The sequence below is a fragment of the Miscanthus floridulus genome, chromosome 8, assembly GCF_019320115.1.
Source record: "Miscanthus floridulus cultivar M001 chromosome 8, ASM1932011v1, whole genome shotgun sequence".
NCBI classification, from domain to species: Eukaryota; Viridiplantae; Streptophyta; class Magnoliopsida; order Poales; family Poaceae; genus Miscanthus; species Miscanthus floridulus.
Window position 1 is genome coordinate 73,132,384 of NC_089587.1, and position 22,523 is coordinate 73,154,906.

At 43.7% G+C, this 22,523-nt stretch overlaps 1 protein-coding gene, 1 long non-coding RNA gene and 1 pseudogene across 2 annotated transcripts; 1 reads left to right on the plus strand and 2 right to left on the minus strand.

The window, feature by feature from the left end:
- Nucleotides 1–7,275: 7,275 nt before the first annotated feature.
- LOC136472574 (uncharacterized) lies at nucleotides 7,276–8,453 on the minus strand. The gene is made up of 3 exons (XR_010762386.1): nucleotides 8,160–8,453; nucleotides 7,574–7,683; nucleotides 7,276–7,488 (listed from the first exon to the last, which is right to left on the minus strand). It is a non-coding gene; the product is annotated as an uncharacterized lncRNA (long non-coding RNA).
- A 4,586-nt stretch (nucleotides 8,454–13,039) lies between these two features.
- LOC136476677 (adenylate kinase, chloroplastic-like) lies at nucleotides 13,040–16,207 on the plus strand. Its single transcript, XM_066474608.1, has 7 exons — nucleotides 13,040–13,281; nucleotides 13,536–13,631; nucleotides 13,754–13,882; nucleotides 13,977–14,111; nucleotides 14,491–14,637; nucleotides 15,176–15,250; nucleotides 15,752–16,207. The coding sequence occupies exons 1-7, from the start codon at nucleotides 13,108–13,110 to the stop codon at nucleotides 15,848–15,850; spliced, it is 855 nt and encodes a 284-aa protein (XP_066330705.1). The 5' UTR covers nucleotides 13,040–13,107; the 3' UTR covers nucleotides 15,851–16,207.
- LOC136469381 (uncharacterized) lies at nucleotides 15,976–18,199 on the minus strand (annotated as a pseudogene).
- Between the last annotated feature and the right edge of the window lie 4,324 nt (nucleotides 18,200–22,523).

Genomic DNA, 22,523 nt, shown 5'->3' on the forward strand with positions numbered 1-22,523 from the left:
CAAGTTTGGGTACCTAAAAAGAATTGATCTTCTTTTGTAGGTTAATTACAAAGCCAGAGGAAAGCATTGGGTTCTTGATAGTGGGTGCACTCAACACATGACCGGTGATGCAAGAATGTTCAACTCAATCAGCACCAATGACAATGATGGTTATGATAGTATCACATTTGGTGACAATGGCAAAGGCAAGGTCAAAGGGCTTAGTAAGATTACAATATCCAATGACATGAGCATATTCAATGTGTTGCTAGTAGAGAGCTTGAACTTTAATTTGCTATCCATGGCTCAATTGTGTGATCTTGGATTTAAATGCATATTTGGGGTAGATGATGTAGAGATCATAAATGTAGATGGCTCTAACTTGATCTTCAAAGGCTTTAGATATAAGAATCTATACTTGGTTGATTTCAATGCTAGTGAAGCTAGATTATCTACATGCTTGTTCACTAAGTCTAGCATAGGTTGGTTATGGCATAGAAGGCTTGGTCATGTTGGAATGAAATAATTGAATAGATTGGTTAAGCATGACTTGGTTAGAGGCTTGAAAGATGTTGTGTTTGAAAATGATAAGCTTTGTAGCTCTTGTCAAGCCGGCAAAAAAGTTGGAAACACCCATCCTAAGAAAAGCATGATGAGCACTAATAAAGCATTTGAGTTATTGCACATGTATTTGTTTGGGCCAACACAATACACTAGTATCGGTGGTAACAAATATGGCTTTGTGATAGTGGATGATTACACTAGATACACATGGGTATTCTTTCTAGTGGATAAAAGTGATGTGTTTGCAACATTCAAATCATTTGTCAAGGGCATTCACAATGAGTTTGAAACAACCATCAAGAGAGTTAGAAGTGACAATGGTAGTGAGTTCAAGAACACTAGAATTGATAAGTTGTGTGATAAATTTGGAATTAGACATTAATTCTCGGCCAAGTAACTCCACAATCAAATGACCTTGTTAAGAGGAAGAATAGAACACTCATTGATATGGCAAGATCTATGCTTAGTGAGTACAATGTGAGTCAATCTTTTTGGGCCGAAGCTATCAACATGGCTTGCTATTGTAGCAACCGCCTCTATTGTCACCCATTGAAAGAGAAGACACCATATGAGCTCTTGAATGGTAGAAAGCCCAACATTGCATATTTTTGGGTCTTTGGTTGCAAATGTTATATCTTGAAGAAAGGCACTAGATTGGGCAAGTTTGACAAGAAATATGATAAATGATTCCTACTTGGTTATTCTACTACAAGCAAAGTATATAGAGTTTGAAATTTGGATAGTGGTACTCTTGAGGAAGTTCATGATGTTGAATTTGATAAAACCAAGGGTTCACAAGTAGAGAATGAGAATTTGGAAGATGTTAGAGGCATTCAACTTTCAAATGCCATGAAGAACATGGATATTGATGATTTGAGGCCTAGGCAAGTGAATGATGATAAAGATGATCAAGTGCAAGTGCTCTCTAACTCAAATGTACAAGATGATACAAATCAAGCTAGTACAAGTGGATCTCATGATAATGAACAAGATCAAGTGGCTAGTACATTATCTCAATCCAATTATCAAGCAAGTGCAAGCAATCAAGTTCCAATACTTCAACCAACTAATGTTGCAAGGGATCATCCATTGGACACTATCATTGGTGATATTTCTAGAGGTGTACAAACAAGATCAAGATTGGCATCATTCTGTGAACACTTCTCATTTGTATCATCTATTGAACCAAAGAAGATAGATGAAGCATTAAAGGATGTTGATTGGGTGAATGCTATGCATGAAGAGCTAAATAACTTCACAAGAAATCAAGTATGGGAATTGGTAGAGAGACCAAAGAGACACAATGTGATTGGAACCAAATGGGTCTTTAGAAACAAGCAAGATCAAGATGGAATAGTGGTAAGAAACAAAGCAAGATTGGTAGCACAAGGTTATACACAAGTTGAAGGTCTTGACTTTGGAGAAACATATGTCCCGGTTGCTAGATTAGAAACAATTAGAATCTTGCTAGCCTATGCCTGTGCTCACAACATCAAGCTCTATCAAATGGATGTTAAGAGTGTATTTCTCAATGGCTACATCAATGAAGAAGTATATGTTGAGCAACCTCCCGGTTTTGAAGATGACAAGAAGCCCAACCATGTGTTCAAATTGAAGAAGGCATTGTATGGCTTGAAGCAAGCACCTAGAGCATGGTATGAGAGATTGAGGGATTTCCTACTCTCTAAAGGGTTCATAATGGGCAAGGTTGACACCACTCTTTTTATCAAGAAGATTGGAAAAGATCTATTTGTTTTGCAAATCTATGTTGATGACATCATATTTGGATCAACCAATCAAGAGTTTTGTGATGAGTTTGGAAAGATGATGGCTAATGAGTTTGAGATATCCATGATTGGAGAGTTGAGTTACTTCCTTGGTCTTCAAATCAAGCAATTGAAGAATGGTACATTTGTAAGTCAAGGCAAGTATATAAAGGACATGATCAAGAAATTTAGAATGATTGATAGCAAAGTCATTAGCATACCAATAGGAACCAATGGCAACTTGGATAGTGATGCAAGTGGAAATATGGTGGATCAAAGGTTGTATCGGTCTATGATTGGAAGCCTACTCTATGTGGCCGCATCAAGGCCGGATGTCATGTTTAGTGTGTGCATGTGTGCAAGATTTCAAGCCTCACCAAGAGAAAGTCATTTGAAGGCTATAAAGAGGATATTGAGGTACTTGAAACATACACAAAATATTGGTTTGTGGTATCCCAAAGGAGCAAAGTTTGAGCTAGTTGGTTACTCCGACTCGGATTATGTGGGATACAAGGTTGAAAGGAAGAGCACCTCGGGCACATGTCAATTATTAGGAAGATCACTTATTTCATGGTCATCAAAGAAGCAAAATAGTGTTGCATTATCAACCGCCGAAGCCAAATACATATCCGCCGGTAGTTGTTGTGCACAAGTGCTTTGGATGAAGGCCACTTTGAGTGACTTTGGAATCAAGTTCAAGAAAGTGCCATTGCTATGTGACAATGAGAGTGAAATTAAGTTGACCAACAATCCGATTCAACATGCAAGAACAAAGCACATTGATGTCCACCACCATTTCATAAGAGATCACCAACAAAAAGGGGACATTTGCATTAAGAGTGTAGGCACCGAAGATCAACTTGCCGACATATTCACTAAGCCATTGGATGAGAAAAGGTTTTGCAAGCTAAGGAATGAGTTGAACATATTGGATTTCTCAAATATGTGTTGATGCACCCCCACTCATATGACATGCCTCTCCTTTGAGCTAGTCAAGGTAAAAGTTGATTGGCATGACATACATCCTTGCTAAGGACATGGTTAGTGCATCTAGTCACATTTTCAATCTCATTAGGACCTTTTACGTGGTTCTATTTTATTAGACTCATTCATGAAAATCAAATGAATTTGATGTTTATATGGTATCACTATTGCTTTTATGCTTGACTTGATCTAGTGATGGCATATGACATGTTTGTGGGCTTGTAAACCTAGTGCTTAATCTAGAAAATGAACTCTAAGTGTTTAACTCAACATGGTACAAGATAACCCTTATTTGAAGGTGTGAAAAAGCTTGTCCTTGGATCAAACCGAGTTAAATATCTTTGGCATATATTCTAGTTTGAACCAAATTTGGAACTTTGATCCTCACCCCATTGATTGACATTGATAATCTCGACCCTACAAGTAATACTATCTATATTTTGAACCTTTGTGGTCATTGATGATAAAGAGGAGAGAAACAAATATAGTATTAAAAATAGTGAAAAAGAGGGAGAGAAACATGAAGATATACTTGATATATGACATAGGGGAGAGAAGTGAAAAAGGAAAGAGATCAATTGAATTAATTAAAATTTTGAGCACACAAGTAGGGGGAGTAAGCTCATGAACTTGGATGATGCATTTGAATGTGCATTTCATATGTTTGCTTGCATGGCACAAGTATTAAATTTAAACATCCATGCTTGTGTGATGTATGCTAGTTATAAGTTTGAATGACAATATGAAAAACTAGCATGAATAGATTATCTAGTGATCTCATTCTCTAGTATTATCAAGTGGTATCTTTTCAAAATATTTCCATGTGGTATATTTTCAAATGGTATCAAGCTAATCATGGTGCTAAGGAAGGTATAATGGTGCACTCCGATTGATATCACGCTTCAAAGGTCCATCTTTTATACCTTGGTATCATTTGGTAGACATTGACTCCTATATTTCCTATCTAATCATATGTGCAAGCTACAATCCAAACTCTTAGCACATATGTAGGGAGAGCAATTGCTACCATATGGGGTTCATGAAACTTGTACATATCCTTTTACATATTGTAAATATGCTTGGACAAGCAACATGGATTCAATTAAATTTTAATTCATATCTTTGTATAAGGGTTGTCATCAATTACCAAAAAGGGGGAGATTAAAAGCTCTAATTTGGTTTTGGTGAATTGATGAAACCCTAAGTGCTAACCTAGTTTATCAAGTGATCATGAGATAGGTAGCACACTCTAAGTTGCGAAGCAAACAAAGATCATAGCATGATGAAGATGATGTCATGGTGATGATCAAGTGCTTGGACTTGGAAAGAAGAAAGAGAAAAACAAAAAGCTCAAGGCAAAGGTATAAACCATAGGAGCTATTTTGTTTTAGTGATCAAGACACTTAGAGAGTGTGATCACATTTAGGTTTGATAGCCGTACTATTAAGAGGGGTGAAACTCGTATCGGAATGCGGTTATCAAAGTACCACTAGATGCTCTAACTCATTGCATATGCATTTAGTATCTAGTGGAAAACTAACACCCTTGAAAATGTTTGTGAAAATATGCTAACACATGTGCACAAGGTGATGCACTTGGTGGTTGGCACATTTGAGCAAGGGTGAAGAAGTTAGAGGTAAAATGGAGTTGGTCGCAAAGATGCTGGCGTCGGTCAACTGACCGGACGCTGGGTCGCTCAGTGACCGGACGCTGAAGGGTTGCGTCCGGTCGTGTTGTCGGTCAGCACAGTAAGAAGTCACAGTGTGACCGGACGCTGGAAGGGTCCGGTCGAGCATGACCGGACGCGTCCGGTTGGCAAAAATCGGTTTTGGAACCTTACTGTAAACGATCGGACACTAGGTGTTCAACGTCCGGTCAACTCAGGCGCGGCGTCCGATCAAGACAGATGACCGTTGAAGTCAGGACACGTGGCTGACTACGAGCGACCGGACGCTGTGGGATCAGCGTCCGGTCAACTGACCGGAGCGTCCGGTCAGCCCGCGTTATGCCCAGTGAAGGGGTATAACGGCTCTATTTCGTGGAGGCTTCTATTTAAGCCCCATGGCCGGCTGTAGCTCACAACTTTTGGCCATTTGCATTGACATAGCAACCTTGTGAGCTTAGCCAAAGTCCTCCCACTCATCTCCATCATTGATTCTTCATCTTTGTGAGATTGGGAGATAATCTAAGTGCATTGCTTGAGTGATTACATCTAGAGGCACTTGGTGTTCGTGTTTCGCTGCGGATTTCGCTTGTTACTCTTGGTGGTTGCCGCCACCTAGACGGCTTGGAGCATCGAAGATTGTCGAGCGAAGGTTGGTGATTGTCTCTGGCTCCGATCGTGGTGATTGTGAGGGGTTCTTAACCTTTTCCCGACAGAGAGCCAAAAGGTACTCTAGTAGATTGCTCGTGGCTTGTGTGATCCTCATCTTGTGTTGGTTGTGCGGCACCCTATTGAGGGTTTGGCGTGTGAAGCCAATTAGCGCGTGAACCTCCAAGTGAGTGAATCGCCACAATGAGGACTAGCTTGCCGGCAAGCAAGTGAACCTCGGTAAAAATTATTGTGTTTATCATTGATTCCGAGATGATTGGTCTTCATTGTTATTCATCCTTGTGATTGATTGGTTTCTTCATCTACATGGCGGTATAACCTTTTTGATAACTCTCTTTACTTTATCGCAAACTAGTTGACAAGCTTTTTAGTGTAGCTAGTTGTGAGAGCTTGCTTACTTGGTTGGTGTGGCTCTTTAGTTAGCCTTTGAGAGCACACTAACATGGGGTAGTGTCATAGCTTTTGTGTGAATCGACACTATCTAAACTAGAATTGTGATAGGTGGCTTGCATTTTGAGTAGGCTAGCACAACACTTGCTTCACCTCATAATTGTCTAACCATTTTGTTAAGTGTTGTTGTAGAAATTTTATTAGGCTATTCACCCCTCTCTAGCCATTAGGACCTTTCAACCGTCACTATATCGTCCACAATGTGTGACAGTTGTTGCGTGTTATGAGGCAATGGGCAGTTGAACTGACTAAAGAAGTTCATACCCAGTTTGAAGGTGGTTGGCGACATCTATAGACCACTTAAGTTATACTACGATAATAATCCGGTAGTACAGTATGCTCACAACATAAGTCAAGTGGTGCTACCAAACACATTGACATAGAATATTATGTTGTGAAAGATAAAGTCCGGGATCAAGTCATAAGTCTTGAGCATATAAGTACAGAAAAGATGCTCACGGATCCGCTTACAAAAGGCTTACCACCCAATGTATTCAGAGAACATGGTGTTCAGAGAACATGTAGCTAGCATGGGTTTAAGAAAAAGCCTAAAATTCCTGGATAAAAGAAGACACAAAGATAAGTATCTATTTCAAAATAGAGTAGTGTGTTGTAGATGTTAAGTCTATCGGCAATGGACCGTGACGATGAGACATGCTCTATGTGCTAATCTGTAATGGAATGAACAAAAGTAAATGAAATTGAAAGATGGTAGTGAGATCAAGGGGGAGAATGTTAGTTGATCTCCACCAATTGGGCCCTTGTCTCTGCTTCCTGATCGGGGGAGCCCAACCCTAATATGGTTGGTGGACCCCTGTCGCACAGCACATATAAAAGAGAGGTAGGGATCATGGCTCGGGGAAAGAGGTTCAACGGAACCGCCGTACCCACCGACAGAGTAAACCTAAACCGATCTAAAGCAGTGCTGCCAGCGACGGGAAGCTTCACCACACCGCCGCCGCCTCTGCAGGGTCACCACCGGGCCACTGGACATCGTCTCCACCACTACCCGGAACTGCCATGACATCGGCGTCCGTGGACCGAATGGTGGAGAAACACCTACCCCGAATCTACGGTTACACAGAAAGATACACAACGATCCTAACATATAACAGTAGCCACCACTGGAATATATGTATAATCCCCTTTCCCTTTAGCAAATATCTCTTGCTTAGTGGTTAAGGAGTAGGCAGTTTTGCATTGATTGACAGGCGGATGCAGATAGCAAAACATGTCGATGTCTGATGTGCATTCCATTCCATGCCATTTTTCCAGGACGACATAAGTGGACCTGATCAGAAGCTTTTGTTGACTTGTGCTGAACACCGCCGCATAAGGTTCAGGCTCACAATGATGATGGGGGGTCAGGATGCTCCTGATCTGATTTGTTGTGTGATCTTTCGAACTGTGAGACTACAGGAGCCTCCAATTACTGGTTGGAGCATGGAAAAGATTCAGGTAGCAGTTTCACAAGAAGATAATAGTGATGATATGATACCTCATATATTATTGGTCTGCGGAAGCTCTTGTCTTGTCGCCAATGTTGATCCTGATTGCACAGTTATGGCGAGATTGGCATCCATCCGCCTTACTTGTCTGAATCCTTGTCTGAAAATCGATTTTTTTAATTAAAAAAAAAGACAAAGAAAAGGTTATGCGACGGCATTCAGATTTTCTGAGGCTATTACTGCCGATCGATAATGGCGAAGGATACATACAGAGGAAGAAAGAAAGTAGTAGTAGGAAAAAAAAGGAGAAAACGTTAGGAAATCTGAATGCCAATCCCTGAGGTCACTTGCTCAGCTTGAGATCGAGCTGTGATCTGTTTCGCAACGGCGGGGCCACGCCGCCGCAGCCCGCGGGGTGCCGCCGTCCCTGAGGAAGCTAGTACGAGCACCGCGCGAGGAGATGGCTGATGGCGAGAGCGGGATGGACGGCGGCGGCCGCCGGCGACCTCGGCTTGCCTGAGTGGAGCCTTTTCGTACCACTCCCAGTTCTTGCAAATGACCCCCTCTGGTAATCGCAACACAGATATTTGCATATAGGCCCCTGGATCAGTTTGATCTGGGTGGACTTCATCCTACCTGCCGTCCGCCGCCGCCTCCCTCGCCGGCTCGCCGCCGCAAAGCGCATCCCCACCACCTCACCTGCACTCTGAATCTGGGAGCGACGAGAGAAGTGCGAGAGCGCCCGATTCGACCAAAATCATCCATCCAAGCCGGGCGAGCTCGCCCTGCCAGGAATTGGCTGCTTGCTTTGGTCGGTCTCAGCTGAAAGAGTGTCGTGTCTGTCTGGTTCCTGTGAGCAGAACCATAGCCATGGAGGATTGGAGGTGCAATTAATGCAAGCTTCTCCATCTTCTCCTCACTCACTCTCTCTCTTCCCCCAACAAACACATGTTAATGCCAATGGCATCAAGGGTCCAATCCATCTCTGGAATGGAACGAACATCCTGATCTTTGATTTGTTCAACTGGAGTGACCACCACCACCACTAGTTGCATGCAACTTGCAGCGTCATCTCATCTCATCCCCATTCCCATCCCATCAACGATCCGATCGTGTCTGCCGGGATCTGCGACGAGTCTCGGTTGCTCATCCCACCCGTGCTATTCCGACGGTGTGGATTCTCTAACTTGCTATAGTAAAGTCACGGGTGATTTTTCATCACCTGGATGCTATCTATTTCTCATCCAACGATTGCGAAGCTTCAGTTTAGTAGTGCTAGCCGCGATGCAAATAGCAGCCTAAAGCTCAGTTCCTAGACAGAGCAACGATAGTTGGCAATTTTTTCTTTTTTCTGTACGGCTTATCTTTTCTATATATAAATAAAAACATTTACATATGAGCTTGGCTAAAGATAAAATTTATACATTATAGTCCTAAAAAATATCTACAACTTTATAATATGCTATCTATTTCTCATCCAACGGTTGGGAAGCTTCAGTTTAGTAGTGCTAGCCGCGATGCAAATAGCAGCCTAAAGCTCAGTTCCTAGACAGAGCAACGATAGTTGGCAATTTTTTCTTTTTTCTGTACGGCTTATCTTTTCTATATATAAATAAAAACATTTACGTATGAGCTTGGCTAAAGATAAAATTTATACATTATAGTCCTCAAGAATATCTACAACTTTATAATATATGACTTTTTCGTTTAAATCATTTTGTTTGAATAAATTGACTCAAATTATCTACCGTTACACAGCACTTCTTAAAAAATATAATTTTTTATATAATCTCAGAGGAAGATAAAAATTATAAAATAATCTTACTTCTCAATAATATATATAACCTTTTAATTCATTGCTCATCTAAACAATCGTTTAGCCCGTTTACACACCATGTAAATGCTACAGTGATACACCGTTTTCGTCTAATCAGCCGTTTAGCCCAATTAAATGACCGCTTTGCCTGTTTAATTGGCCATTTAGACCGAATAATGGCTAAATGGTAAGTGATCGACTGTTTAACGTTTAGGATAACACTGCGAAAAGTCAAATTCAAAATCCCTTGTACTCAAAATTATTTTTAAATTTTATTTCAAAAACTATAAATCATTTGAGCTCTATTTTAATCTCCTTTCAACTCATATCCACCAAATATATCCGTCCCGGTCCCCTCACCCAGACATATATCTAGCACACTGTAGCGATAATATCCTACTTTTGGAAAAAGCATACAACCTCTGCAGAGTGTATAGTCTATCTGGATAGCCGTGTCTGCGGTCTTAGATGAGTTACGGTTTGGTTTCAACTAGTTGGGTTGTAGATGTTGTGTGAGCATATAAATTTTTATCTTTATTTCGGTGCTAAGATAGATTCAAATAGAAACATTGTGAACTAAAAGGACATATATATTATTGAGAAATAAGATTATTTTATAAATTTCATCTTCATACAAGATTATTTAAAAAGTTATGATTTTTTGAAGTGCCATGTAATGGTAGATAATTTGAGGCAAATTTCACACAAAATGATTTTAAATGAAAAAGTCAGATACTATAGTTGTAGATATTTTTCGGGACTAGAATTTTCAAATAAATTTTATATTTATCCAAGCTCATATGTAAAAGTTTTGAAAAGACAAGCTGCACAGAAGAAAGTAAATTATGCCAGCTATCCCGGCTCAGTATGCATTTCCGTGAACCGGTCTTTGGATGGGCTGCTATTTGCATCCCGGCTAGCACTAATACAGTGAAGAGCTGTTTCTAAAAAAAAGTGAAGAGCTTTCCAACCGTAGGATGAGAAATAGATGGCATCCAGGTGATGGAAAGTCACCGGTGACTTTATTACAGGAAGTCAGAGAATCCGCACCGCTATTCCGATCCTACTCCTACTGCACAATTTCTGTCCGTGTCAACTGATTGATGGCAGATACGATCCATGACTTTTAGAATGTCAAACATATATACTTTGCATATCATTATATGTACGCTCCTTAGAGCCCGTTTGGCCGGGCTCCGAGCGGCTCCAGCTCCTCTGACTTCTTCCCTGTTCATCTCCTGTAGCGACACTATTCACCGGAGCCGTTTTTTCTCTCTCATCCTTTCCTCTCTCACTGACAGCGCCGGAGCCGGAGAAGCTCGGTTTTTTTTCTCCTCCGGCTCCAGCTCCTGCGCGCTACAGTTGCGCTACAGTGTGGGAGCCAGAGCCGGCGGGAGATCGGCCAAACGCGCCCTTAATCCTTTCCTCTCTTTAACTTCTCTCTCTCTCTCTCTACCTCTGAAAATGGATGCCCAGGAAATAATATAAAAACACGAGCTTTCTTAGTGTTGAGATCCATTTGTTCCTCACTGTTCTAGATCACATACAAAAAAATACCTACCGTCTTCTGAAAAAAAAAAGACTAGGGATACATGGCATTCTAATTTTCCTTCTGTACTTCGTTGCAATTGGAGTTGGTTTCTGATACATGATACATTTTTGGTAGCTAAGAACTCCCTATTATTGGACAAAGGAACTAGTGCATGCGAAAGTGCCAGCAAGGACTGAATCATATGAACTGAACACCTGAGCAACAGGAAACCTGAAAACAGGGATCCTGTGGAGCTGGGCTATAGATGGTTGGATCCTGTCCGGCGTGGGCCACCCTTGAATCGATCGAGCAAAGATTTTCCTTGCCCCCCTTTTCCTCTTTTTCCACAAAAAAAGGTCAACAGCTTTGCAGGTTTCAACTGGGGTACGTCCGGTCCAGTCATCCAACGCATTGGATTCATGCACCTTAATGCAAAGAGTGCAACGCATGGTGTACAACGACCTGCAACTGCAATATATACCATGCACATTTGGAGGAGTCAGGCAGGCTTCAGCTTTCTGTTGCAGGCCGAAATGCACGCACTGCAACTTGACTCACTGTGCTGTGAAAGAAGCAACCCTTTCAGCTGTGCTGCTGTGGTGTGAAACAGGTAGGAGTAACAATGTTAGGAAGGGGATGATGCAGATATGCACTAAGGGTGACTTGCGGCGTTGACTAGAGATCTGAGTCTGACACATGGTTCATGCATTAGAAGATTGCAGTTCAGAACATCAAATCAAATCAGCAGTGGGATGTTTTTTTTTTTTGAACTGAATCAGCAGTGGGATGTTGCTGGTGCAGCTGGCATCTAACATGACCAGAGGATGCACTCATTTGGCAATACAGTACGTCAGGGCAATAGTCCCTTTATCATTTGGTCAATTTTAGGGGTGTAAAACCAGTGTCAGGTAGCTGTAGTTCTTGTGTGCTAGCTGACGGTGGTAGGCTTTTTTCCCCTTGTATCTGAACCGAAGGGTTCATAACTCATGAGCCATGTTGGTGTTGTAACACTTGAATCTATTTCTGGTCCTAATAGCAATGCTAATAATGGGCCGAGGTTATCCCTGGAACTCTAAAAAAAATCAGTAGTATTAATTAGTGCCAAAAGAGAGGAGGAAAAAAAAAACTTGTGCTATTTTGCTCTCCTCTGCTGCTCCAAAGCTGCAGTTCCATGCATGCTCTGAAAGGATGCAGTTCAGCAGTTGTGAATCAGGTATTGCATGCATCCTATCAACTTGTACTATCAAGAACACAAGAATGCAGATGCCCTTTTGTTTTTGGGTACAAGAGCTGAAGTGCAGATGACTTTGCTGCAGCTTTATTTGTTTGGTCAGTCAGGATAAGCCACAAGCTGGAAGAACAGCCGAGCAGAGAAAACCAAGTGAGGAATCTGGTGACACGAGCTGGAGATTGTGATCCACATCCAATTTCATTATTTTTGTATAAGCTTCCTGCCTGACTAATGCAGATTGCAGTCGTTATTAAAAAAAAAACAGTGCAGATTGCAGTCTTTTGCAAACGCTGACTGACACTGACCAGACCACAAATGGTTGATACATCTGGGCTGGGCTTAGCCCATGTCTCAGGCCCATGGTATTCGATTGAGGAAATCCCCTGAGTTTAATAATAAAAATCAAATTCTTCATCCAGAAAGAAACAGAAAAAAAGTGTCAACCAAAGGTGAAACAATTTTTGTGAAGATTGGCTCATAACAGCCTTCCCTTTCGTACTAAGATAGTACTAAGATCTCACGCGGGGGCCAGGGGTATGAACATTGACACACGGTGCCCACTCTGTTGGTGTTTTGGTAAAGATGGAGGTTATTGTTTTCTAAATCTAAAATATAAAATGGTGAAAAAAAAATACTAGATAGCAATGTCCGTAGAAGTAGAACATATCCAAGTCGAGCTTTTGGAGTTGAGCTTTTGGAGTGGACATCTCTGGAGAAAGGAACAATCTCAATAAAGCAAATCATGGAGAACAATTGTGGTCGATATAAATCTTATCTGCTCTATGCAGTGGCGAGAGAAAATAGATAAATCTATGATCGAAAAACGTTCGTTGGTGTCCACCAGAAACAGTGTTATCAACAATAGCAAGTTTGAGGCCTCAAAAAATGGGGAAACAGACTAAGACTGATTTTATATATATGTTCGAAAAGTAGCAACTTTTCTGTCCACTGTTTCTTCCACGCCTTTCGGGTGTTCTCTCGCTCCTCTCCGCCGGCGGAGGAGCGAATGACATCCTCCATGGCCGCCACCGCCTGCGCCACCGCCACCGCGCTCTCGCCGTCGACCGCGACGGCCCAGAGGCCGTCTGCCCAGGGCCGCCTCGTCTTCCCCGCCGCGCCCGCCCGCTCCCACTCCCTCCGGCTCCGCGCCGCCGGCCGCCGGTCGCCTCGGGCAACCAAGGTACTCCCTCCCTCTCGGCCTACGCCTTGCTTCGGTTGGATTGGCAGCTAGCGAAGCGCAAGGGGACGGGGGCGCATGTATTGCTTGCCTGTTCCATGCGGACGTTTGGAGGATTCTCCAGACATGGATGGGGGTATTGGGGACCGTAGCATAGATCTCGCTAATCCCAGCCATTCCATCTCCGTGGGGTTAGCTTGATAATGACACCAGTTTTTTCATGGCAGAATTTTTATTTTCCTGCTTCTTCATTTCAGGTTGTGGTGGCAGCGTTGGCTGACCCACTCAAGGTCATGATATCTGGGGCTCCGGCGTCCGGCAAGGGCACGCAGTGTGAGCTCATCAAGACCAAAGTAAGCGATTCGTTCGTGAACAGCCCTGTCTGTTATTTTATCATGTCCTCAATCCCTTCTGTACAGCGAGTGCAGAGCTTGGCAGCGGTTCAGTTTGCATTTTTTTTTCTGATAATTTGCAGTTCGGTCTGGTGCACATCTCCGCTGGAGATTTATTGCGGGCAGAGATCGCTGCTGGCTCTGACAATGGGAAGCAGGCCAAGGAATTCATGGAGAAGGGCCAGCTCGTGCCTGATGAGATTGTCGTTAATGTGGGTCATGTTTTCTTTTGGCTTTTCCATTTATATATGCATTCCAAGTCGCTGTTGGTGCTCATAAAGAAGAATGGTCTTGGGTTTCTGCCAGATGGTGAAGGATCGCCTTCTGCAACCAGATGCTCAGGAAAATGGTTGGCTGTTGGATGGGTACCCAAGAAGCTATTCACAGGCCATGGCGCTGGAAACCCTTGAAATCCGGCCTGATGTTTTCATTCTGTTAGATGTAAGTGTACAGCTAGATCAAATTATTGACGCATACTGCAAATCACATTCGTCCTTTAGACTATAATATGTCACCATTACTCTTGCTAGTAGCACAAAATAGATTTCTTTAAACACTGCTATTGGCTACGTATACATAACCCAATGAATAGCTTGTGCAATATTGTTGAATCAGACGTTGACTTAGTTATTTCGATTTTCTGGAGTAAGTTACATAACAAAAGGAAGAAAAATGTATTCATTGACTATAGCTTTCATGCATCCTCTGTTGATTTTTTTTTTGGCGAATATCTGTTGAAATGAAATTAACTGCAGCAGTCCAGTGATTAGATTTTAGGAATGTAGAATTTGCACCTTTAGCCCATTCTTTGCTGTTATAGGTTCCAGATGAACTCCTTGTTGAAAGGGTGGTTGGAAGACGGCTTGATCCTGAAACAGGGAAAATATATCATTTGAAGTACTCTCCACCAGAGAATGAAGAAATCGCTTCAAGGCTTACGCAGAGATTTGATGATACAGAAGAAAAGGTACATATTTGTACTGATTATTGGTAAGAGTAATGTCAAATGCAATTGCCGGGTCTATCATTAAACAGGATATAATTGCTTATCTAGGTATTGCATTGTTACTGCAAAGTGTCTTTCTTTGGTCTTCTACTAGGCAAGCAAGATCAGCATGCTTTATGATGTGCCTGCTGGCCATATCTAAACTATTCAGTGCATATATGTTCACTGACACACCTGACATTTCCATTTGAGAGGTGGAAGCACCACATCTATGGTATAAAGATCCTACATGTGTAGTGTGCAAGGCTCCCCTCTGATGGTCAAGGTTTTTTTTTCACTGTTGCCTGTTCTTGTGATGGTCTATCATTGTGGTTTCATGTGGTAGAGTTACTGACATAGGATGATGCTTCTTCAACTGTGTATTATGATGGTTTGCTTACCTCTACTCGATCAGATATTTTTCATCAATTGCTTGGCTGTTTATGTAGATCGGAAAAATCAGTGAGCATGGTGTTATGAGAATCCACTTCTGACACATCTTGCTTTTGTTGTTTTACAGGTTAAGTTGAGGCTGCAGACTTATTACCAAAATATCGAGTCCTTGCTATCAACATATGAGGATATTATTGTCAAAGTAGGCACCATCTCTTTTAACTGAAAACTGTCTGCTCCATCAGTTCTCTCAAGGCTGATGTGCATTTCTGCTAGACGTTTTCGATAGACTTAGTACATTTCATGAAATAACCCTAGCATGGATTAATCTGACATCCTCAGTACTTGCAGGCTTTTTTTTTGTTCTGATACTTGCATGGAGTAACACTTGCCGTTGTCAATTTCTCTATCTATCACCTCTGCGCCACATGGATATAACCTATTTCTCAGTCGCTTCTTGTTCTGTTTTTGATATACTAGTGTTAGTATATTATTCAGTAGTGTCTAATTATATAGGCATGATAACATACAACTTGTTTATTAGTATCTGCCTGTGATGCTAAATTATATCGTTCAACAATCATGCTTTATTCAGTCACCTATCTGGCTATCTATGCAATCAAGCAATCACCTACCTGCCTTGGATGCATGTTCGTGTACTAACTTTCAAACCTTTCTTTTGTTTCTGGTTTCTGTAATTTAGGTGCAAGGAGATCGCACAGTGGGCGATGTCTTTGCCGAGATCGAGAAGCTGCTGGGTTCTAGCCTGGAGAAGAAAACAGAAGTCGTGTCCAGCACATGAGCAAGGAAAAAAAGATTGGGTGCAGGTCCGACAAGTTCATGTAATGTTGTAAGCCATCTCACATGATAGGAACTTCTCCAAGCGGATGTAGTTGAAGCATAGGCCGACACGTACATGTAATGTAAGCCGTCTCACAATGATGGAAACTTCTCCATGTGGATGTAGTCAGAGCATAGGAATTTTTTCTCCAATTGTTTATTGTACGCGAATGGAGGCGACAGATCATTCCTAGGTTGTGAGTCTTTAGAGATCCTCTGCTGCTGTACATGTTTTGTTGCTGTCTTGTGAACATACATGTCATGTTGTTTCTCAACTCGAAGAATGGTGTTAATGCATTCATTTACAGCATTAGTGATTGGTGTTGTCTTAAGGTTGATCAGTGTTGCAGCTATGGTGGTAGCAGTCTCTGATGCTTGCTGAATCAGATACCTTCTTTCAGAGAAAGGTTTGCCATGATCTAAGGGACTAGCTGGCATTTCTTCATGGATTCTTTTTTTCAGAATTTAAGTCAATGACTCAATGTAGAAGAGGATGGCAAGTGCTAGACGTGTGGCACCTTGCCCAGCAAAACGGAATGTAGCATGGTAGAATTAAGTCTCTGATGGACTGCGGACCAAGATAGCTTTCACATTTTCAGATTCCAGGTTGGTTAGGAAGCACAGTAGCATGGTGTATGCATTGTAGCTTATGCTGATTTGGTTGAACAAGACCAGCGAAAGAGATCAATAACCTGGCGATCTCTTCTGTTCCTAGGCCCTAGCTGCAGCTCAGTAAATTTCTTGAGAAAGGCCAAGAAAAGAAGGTAAAATGTTATGCTGATGATCATTTCATTCCTGCAAGAGAAGGCATGGAGATCGGAATCTGAATTTCCAGCTCCAATCAGGAAGCAAGATATAGCATTGCACATTTGTTAACAAAGAGCCCTCGCGACAAACATTTCAGCATGGCACAGAAACACACATATATATATATGGCAACAAAATAAGCAAAATGCTTGAACAGGCCTTATAAACTACTTGTGATTACAGAAACAAGACATCATTCATCTAAAATAATTATACATTGCACACTTACATCAATTCATCTGATATCTGATAATTCAAGAACCATGCTGGTCTAGCTTTTATCAGTATCCTGATCCTCATCTTAGAATCTTACGATACTATGATCCTACCGAGTTGAAACAATACCGATTCCATATATCCTAATTTTTATGGCATCCCGATCCTACACGAAGGTTTCACACGATCCTATATAAGACTTCATAGTATCATGATCCTACGATACTATACAATATATGATCCTGATTCCGACAACCTTGGTCTAGCATGGCACCGGCTACAGGGATTTAGAACAGTTAGCTGTACTGCAGGGGGGAACTTTATCCCCGCTCTATGCGCTTCCCTGGGAATACAGTCTCTCATGGGAAAGCAAGTTGTCTCTTTTTTTTCCAAGACACCTAAAACCATAGAGGGTGTCCAGTGTCAGACACTCAAGTGAAACTGCATTCTTGAGAATATAACATGCTAGCTCAACCAAGCCCTTGGCACTTGGCAGAGCTAAACCCTGTGATGGTCACACTCTTGAGGCAGCAGTGGTGGTGTTCAGGCATCTGCCTCTAATGTGAGGAACCTCCAACGACCGATTCATGCTTCATAAGTTGCCGAGTCACCTGAAAGATTGATAAAAAGGAAAGTGAATGAGTAAGAGTGACCAGATATCTTTGCAGGATGGGATGGAATGGAATGAACAGCATCGGCCTTACATCCAAGATTAATGTCTCCAAGCAAAGAGATGCATCAAGGAAAGATACCAGAGAAAAATAATCATAGGACAAGGAAAAGCTCAATGCTGATGATATGTCAATGGACAGGTGCTTGAGGTGGAAGAATTTGCTAGACAGCATTGGTGTACTGACCACCTCCACACAATAAATGCGTGATGTCTCAGGTAAGGTTAATTATGCACAAGGTATGGTTTGACCATGACACCTTAAGTTTGAGAGTACATATACCTCCTCCCCTGAATTTAGGACTAGAGTCTCAAGATTTGGCATAACGCATGGAAGCTCAGCACGTGCATAACAGACACGTTTTTACGGTGCATGGTTAGATTCTTCATGTGCAATGTTTCTCCATGCGACACTTTTGAAATTTTACCGGTAAGGTAAAAGCTGGAGAGATTTGGAGCTTTGCTCTCTATAACCTGCAGCCTCCGACACCCAAAGATCTTCAGGTAGCCGAGTTGCCGTAGCACGCATGGTATCTTCAGGCAAACTAGCTCCCTTGCAATCAATGAGTTCCAGTTGCTCCAAAGCAAGAGCGTTGGAGAGAAAAGACTCCAATTCATCCCCAGTAATGCGCACAGTACGGAGACACTAGACTCGTTAGGCTTCTCAAGGGGCCAAGTTCAGCAGGTGGGGCGGAAGGTACAGATCCCAAGCTCAAGATGTTGAATGGAGTTTCTAACCCTGTCAGATAGAAATGAGCATGGGACAGTTGTACTTGCGTCTATATGGCGTAGAGGGTGAGTTCTTCAATTCCCTGGTGTAACTGCGTCATCCAAGCCAGTTGTCGAGATAACCGGCAGGAGATATCCTCTAGATTAAGGTCCAATACCTTCAAGCAGCCTGAGTGATTTCTTAGAATGAAGGTCTATTTTGTAACTAAAACTCCCTCTATGTGTATGTGTTTCTGAGCTGAGCACATCCCAGTTCAGGGTGAGATTGGGATGACATTCTCCAGGAACGTAGAAAGGCACGGGACAGGCAAGCAGCACGAGCAGCATCACGCAGCGGCATTAGGTAATGTATATGGCTGCCAAATGTCCTGCATGCACAAGCATGGGTTAAAGGTACAAGTTCAACATTGGGAAATGGTTCCTATAACCAGAGAACAAATAGTAAGACTACATGTTCTACCCCAGTCCCCAGGTAGCTCTTTGCATGATTGCACAAGGTGCGCGATGTTACATTGCTTGATAGTTCACTGATAATGTAACCATGGCAGCTAAACTGATAAAACAAGGATAATAGCTACTCTGTTTATCAACCTACTCTAGGGCTACAAAATTTACAGCAAGTACCTAATAATCTAGTGAGCCTACTATAAAATTTTCATAGCTATAGCTACCACCAATTTACCATAAAAATTCCTACAAATATTAATCTATATAATACTAAGCTCTCTAGTTTGGATTTATGAACCTCTCACTATCACAGCTATCTGTAAACTAACTATACTAACAGATAGATGTCATTTTTGTGAACCTAACAAACTTGGTTTCACTATTTTTGAACATCTACAAGATTTACTACCATTTATCAAAGTTCAGCTCAAAACTAAATTGAATAAGCATTTATTAATGCACTGGAAAATAGAAAACAAACTTCCAACCGTGGCCCACTACCCGCGGCGCGGCCCACAACCGCGCGACGCGCGCACCCCCGTCACGGCCCACGCAGCGGCCGGCCCAGCCGAGCGATGCCGGTCCGCGACGGAAAGCCCACGCGCGATGGCCATTTTGCACGAACGCCCCTGACCAACCGACGAACCACGCTGAGGTCCACGGTACTATTTCTACAGACCGTCACCTTACGAATATAACCCTCCTCTTTTTCTTCTTTACCGCGGCCAAGTCCCCTGGCACCCGCGCGCGCACCGGTGCTAGCACCGGCGGCTACGCCGGCCACACCAGACCCTCACAACCCTATCTAAGGAGCCGATGCTCACCTCGACGTCAACTCGAAGCGGTGGGAGGCGAGACGGTGAACGGAGATGCTGTCCCGAGTTCCCTCCACGGCGGCGGACTCCTACCTACGATGGCGGGCGCGTTCCCGTGAGCCAAGCCACAGGCAACGTGAACAAGCTCACGGATGGGCAACAGAGACTCACCACGAACCTACCGGTCGCGGTGGCTTGACCGGAGACTGACCGAGCGAGCCTGGCCGCATGCGCACAGCAAGCCTCACGACGGCGGCGATGGTGCGACTACGGCGGCAGCGATGAGCAGGCAGCAGCAGGGCGAATTGGGGTGCGCACGGGATAGAGTGGAGCAGGGGCGAAGGTTCAGTGCCAACGAATTGGACGGAGGTGGACGGGGCTAGGGGAATTAGGCGGGTGCTGCCATGGAGTCTTAAAGTGACCAACGGCGAAGGAATTTCAAATTGTGGTTCGACACTGGCTGGCAGCAGCAGTGGAAGTGATCGACGCGTAACTAGATCTCTACTCCATCCACGAGCGCATGCAATTTCATGGATTTGGCCGACGCTGTGAGCTTGCCTCGGCACGGCCCGGCGATAGAGGAAACAGGGAAGTTAGGCAAGGTTGGCCCGGCGCTGTCGTGGTGGACGTGGCCGTCATCTCAAAGCGCAAGCGCGCATGGCGATGGGGAACAGCAAGACGTGCACAAGACGCTTGGCCGCACTGTCACAACCCGCAAGCCGATGGCGGTATGGCACTGTGCCACAGTGGAGGGTGTCGGCCAGGGGAAGCAACAGCGCAGCGTTGACGAGCCGAAGCGATGACAAGAGCAGGCGACACTCCCACTCGCGGCAAGGCGACGTGCGGGCAGAGCCAAGCGTGGCCCCGCACGCACGGCGCCGTCAGGCGAGCGCGAGGCGGTAGAGCGGTCAGTGCGTGACACGGCGGTATGGGTCCACGCGGCTATGCGCGAGCGTGTGCATGTGTGGCGTGCCTGTGTGTGCATGGCGTCCTAGGCGCAGCAACGACGGCGCGGCCTATAGCGTGGGGCCAGCGGCAGGGCCGGCCAGCACGGCAGCGACGAACGACGCGCAGCGCGACTGTGGTGCAGTGCAACGCGACGGCGAGGCAGAGCGGCCAGGCTGGCCGGGTCCAACGCGCGCGTGTGCGAGGGTGTAGAGCTAGGTGAAAGGAGGACCGTGACGCCTAAGAGGGGGGTGCATTAGACAACTTAAAAATCTAACTCTAAATTATGGCCTCTTTTACTAACCCTAGCAAAACCTATGCAAAAGATAAACTATCTAAATGTGCAACTACGGTTTTGCTAGAGTGTTGTTATTTCTACCATAAAAAGAGTAATATAATCAATATAAATACGGAAGCTAAAGAGCAAGGTAGAGATATGCAAACTCCTGTCGACGACTCTGGTATTTTTACCGAGGTATCGAGAAGCGTGCAAGCTTTCCCCTAGTCCTCGTTGGAGCCCCTCGTAAGGAATCCCTCGCAAGGGCCAAGCTCCCAGTCGGGTAACTCCGTGGATAGTCTCGGGCCTTCCCCACACGCAAGTGGGTCTCCGACGTGCCTTCCAACAAGCCTCTTCCGGATGCTCTCCGCCGTCTTCACTATCAAGCTTCCAGCCAAAACGTCGCTGACCTTGTTTCCTCCGATACACGGTGGTGGCCACACCACAAACGCGGTTGGTGTGATCTCGCAAGACTACAAGCCCCTCCGATGTACAACAATGGTGCGCGCAAGCACCGAGTGGTAAGAGGTATGCAAACCTCACTAAACACTAGGCCTAAACCTAGAGCAAGCGCATAAGCCGTGGTCTAATCAACCTAAGCACTTCGTAAAGCACCTACTCTAATCACCTAATAAAACACTAAGCACTATGCAAGTAGAGATCACTAAAATAGTGTGTCAACACCCTTGGTATGTTTCCTTAGCTCCACTTATATCAAATGGCCGGTTGGGGGTTGTATTTATAAGCCCCACTGAGAAAGTAGCCGTTGGGGACGAAATCCCGCTTTTCTGCTACTGACCGAACGCTGGAGTCGTCCTGATCGGATGCGTCTGGTCGTCCCGACCGTTGGAGCCGTGAACAACTGATCGGACGCTGCCAGCGTCCGGTCACTTGCCACCAGACGCGTTTGGTCGCAATTTCGCCTCTCTAAAACCTCTCTGTACTCGATCGGACGCTGATGTCCTACGTCCGATCGGTTTGCCGCCAGCATTCGATCACTTGCTGAGTGTGTTGTCGGACTAATGAACAGTGCCATCGATGTGTTCGGTTGATTCATTTGTTCAGCGTCCGGTCACTGCTGTTGACGCCTGCTGTTGCCAAGCCACTGATCGGAGCGTCCGGTCACTTTCTTTCAGCGTCCGGTCACCTCTGTGAGCTCGTTTCTTCGTGATCTTGCGTGCGGCTTGGTTCCTATCTTCGTGCTTGGACTTTACTTGATATCTTGGGTCTTCTCTTATGCTCCTAAGGTCTTGCTTGTGGTGTTGATCCTCGGATCATCACGTCGCCTTTGTCCAAGTCACATCTTACAGCCTATTGAACTACAAAACAAACACTTGTAAATTCATTAGTCCAATTTGGTTGTGTTGGTCATCAAACACCAAAATCCAAAGTAAATGGGCCTAGGGTCCATTTTTCTTACAATCTCCCCCTTTTTGGTGATTGATGACAACACGACCAAAGCAAGCAAATAATAGAATTTTAAAATTTAAAAACTACCTACTTGCTAGGATGCAATGCAAGGGGCAAGATTATATGATGCTAAAAGATACTACTTGTAAGACTATATAAAAACTTATCTTGCCCTTGCAAATGTCCCCATGTGGTATTATGGATTTAAGCCTTGCTTCCTACAAATTCTCCGCATTACATAGGCTAATCCATAATCCACTATTCTCCCTTTTTCAGACCATTACTATAAATTAATGCTTGCTTTTGGTCCTCTAAATTC

Bases quoted from the DNA above. Each gene is read 5' to 3' on its own strand.
- LOC136476677 (XM_066474608.1), top strand. From the start codon at position 13,108: ATGACATCCTCCATGGCCGCCACCGCCTGCGCCACCGCCACCGCGCTC. The intron at 13,632-13,753 runs GTAAGCGATTCG...GATAATTTGCAG, and splicing joins GTGAGCTCATCAAGACCAAA to TTCGGTCTGGTGCACATCTC. The intron at 15,251-15,751 runs GTAGGCACCATC...TCTGTAATTTAG, and splicing joins ATGAGGATATTATTGTCAAA to GTGCAAGGAGATCGCACAGT.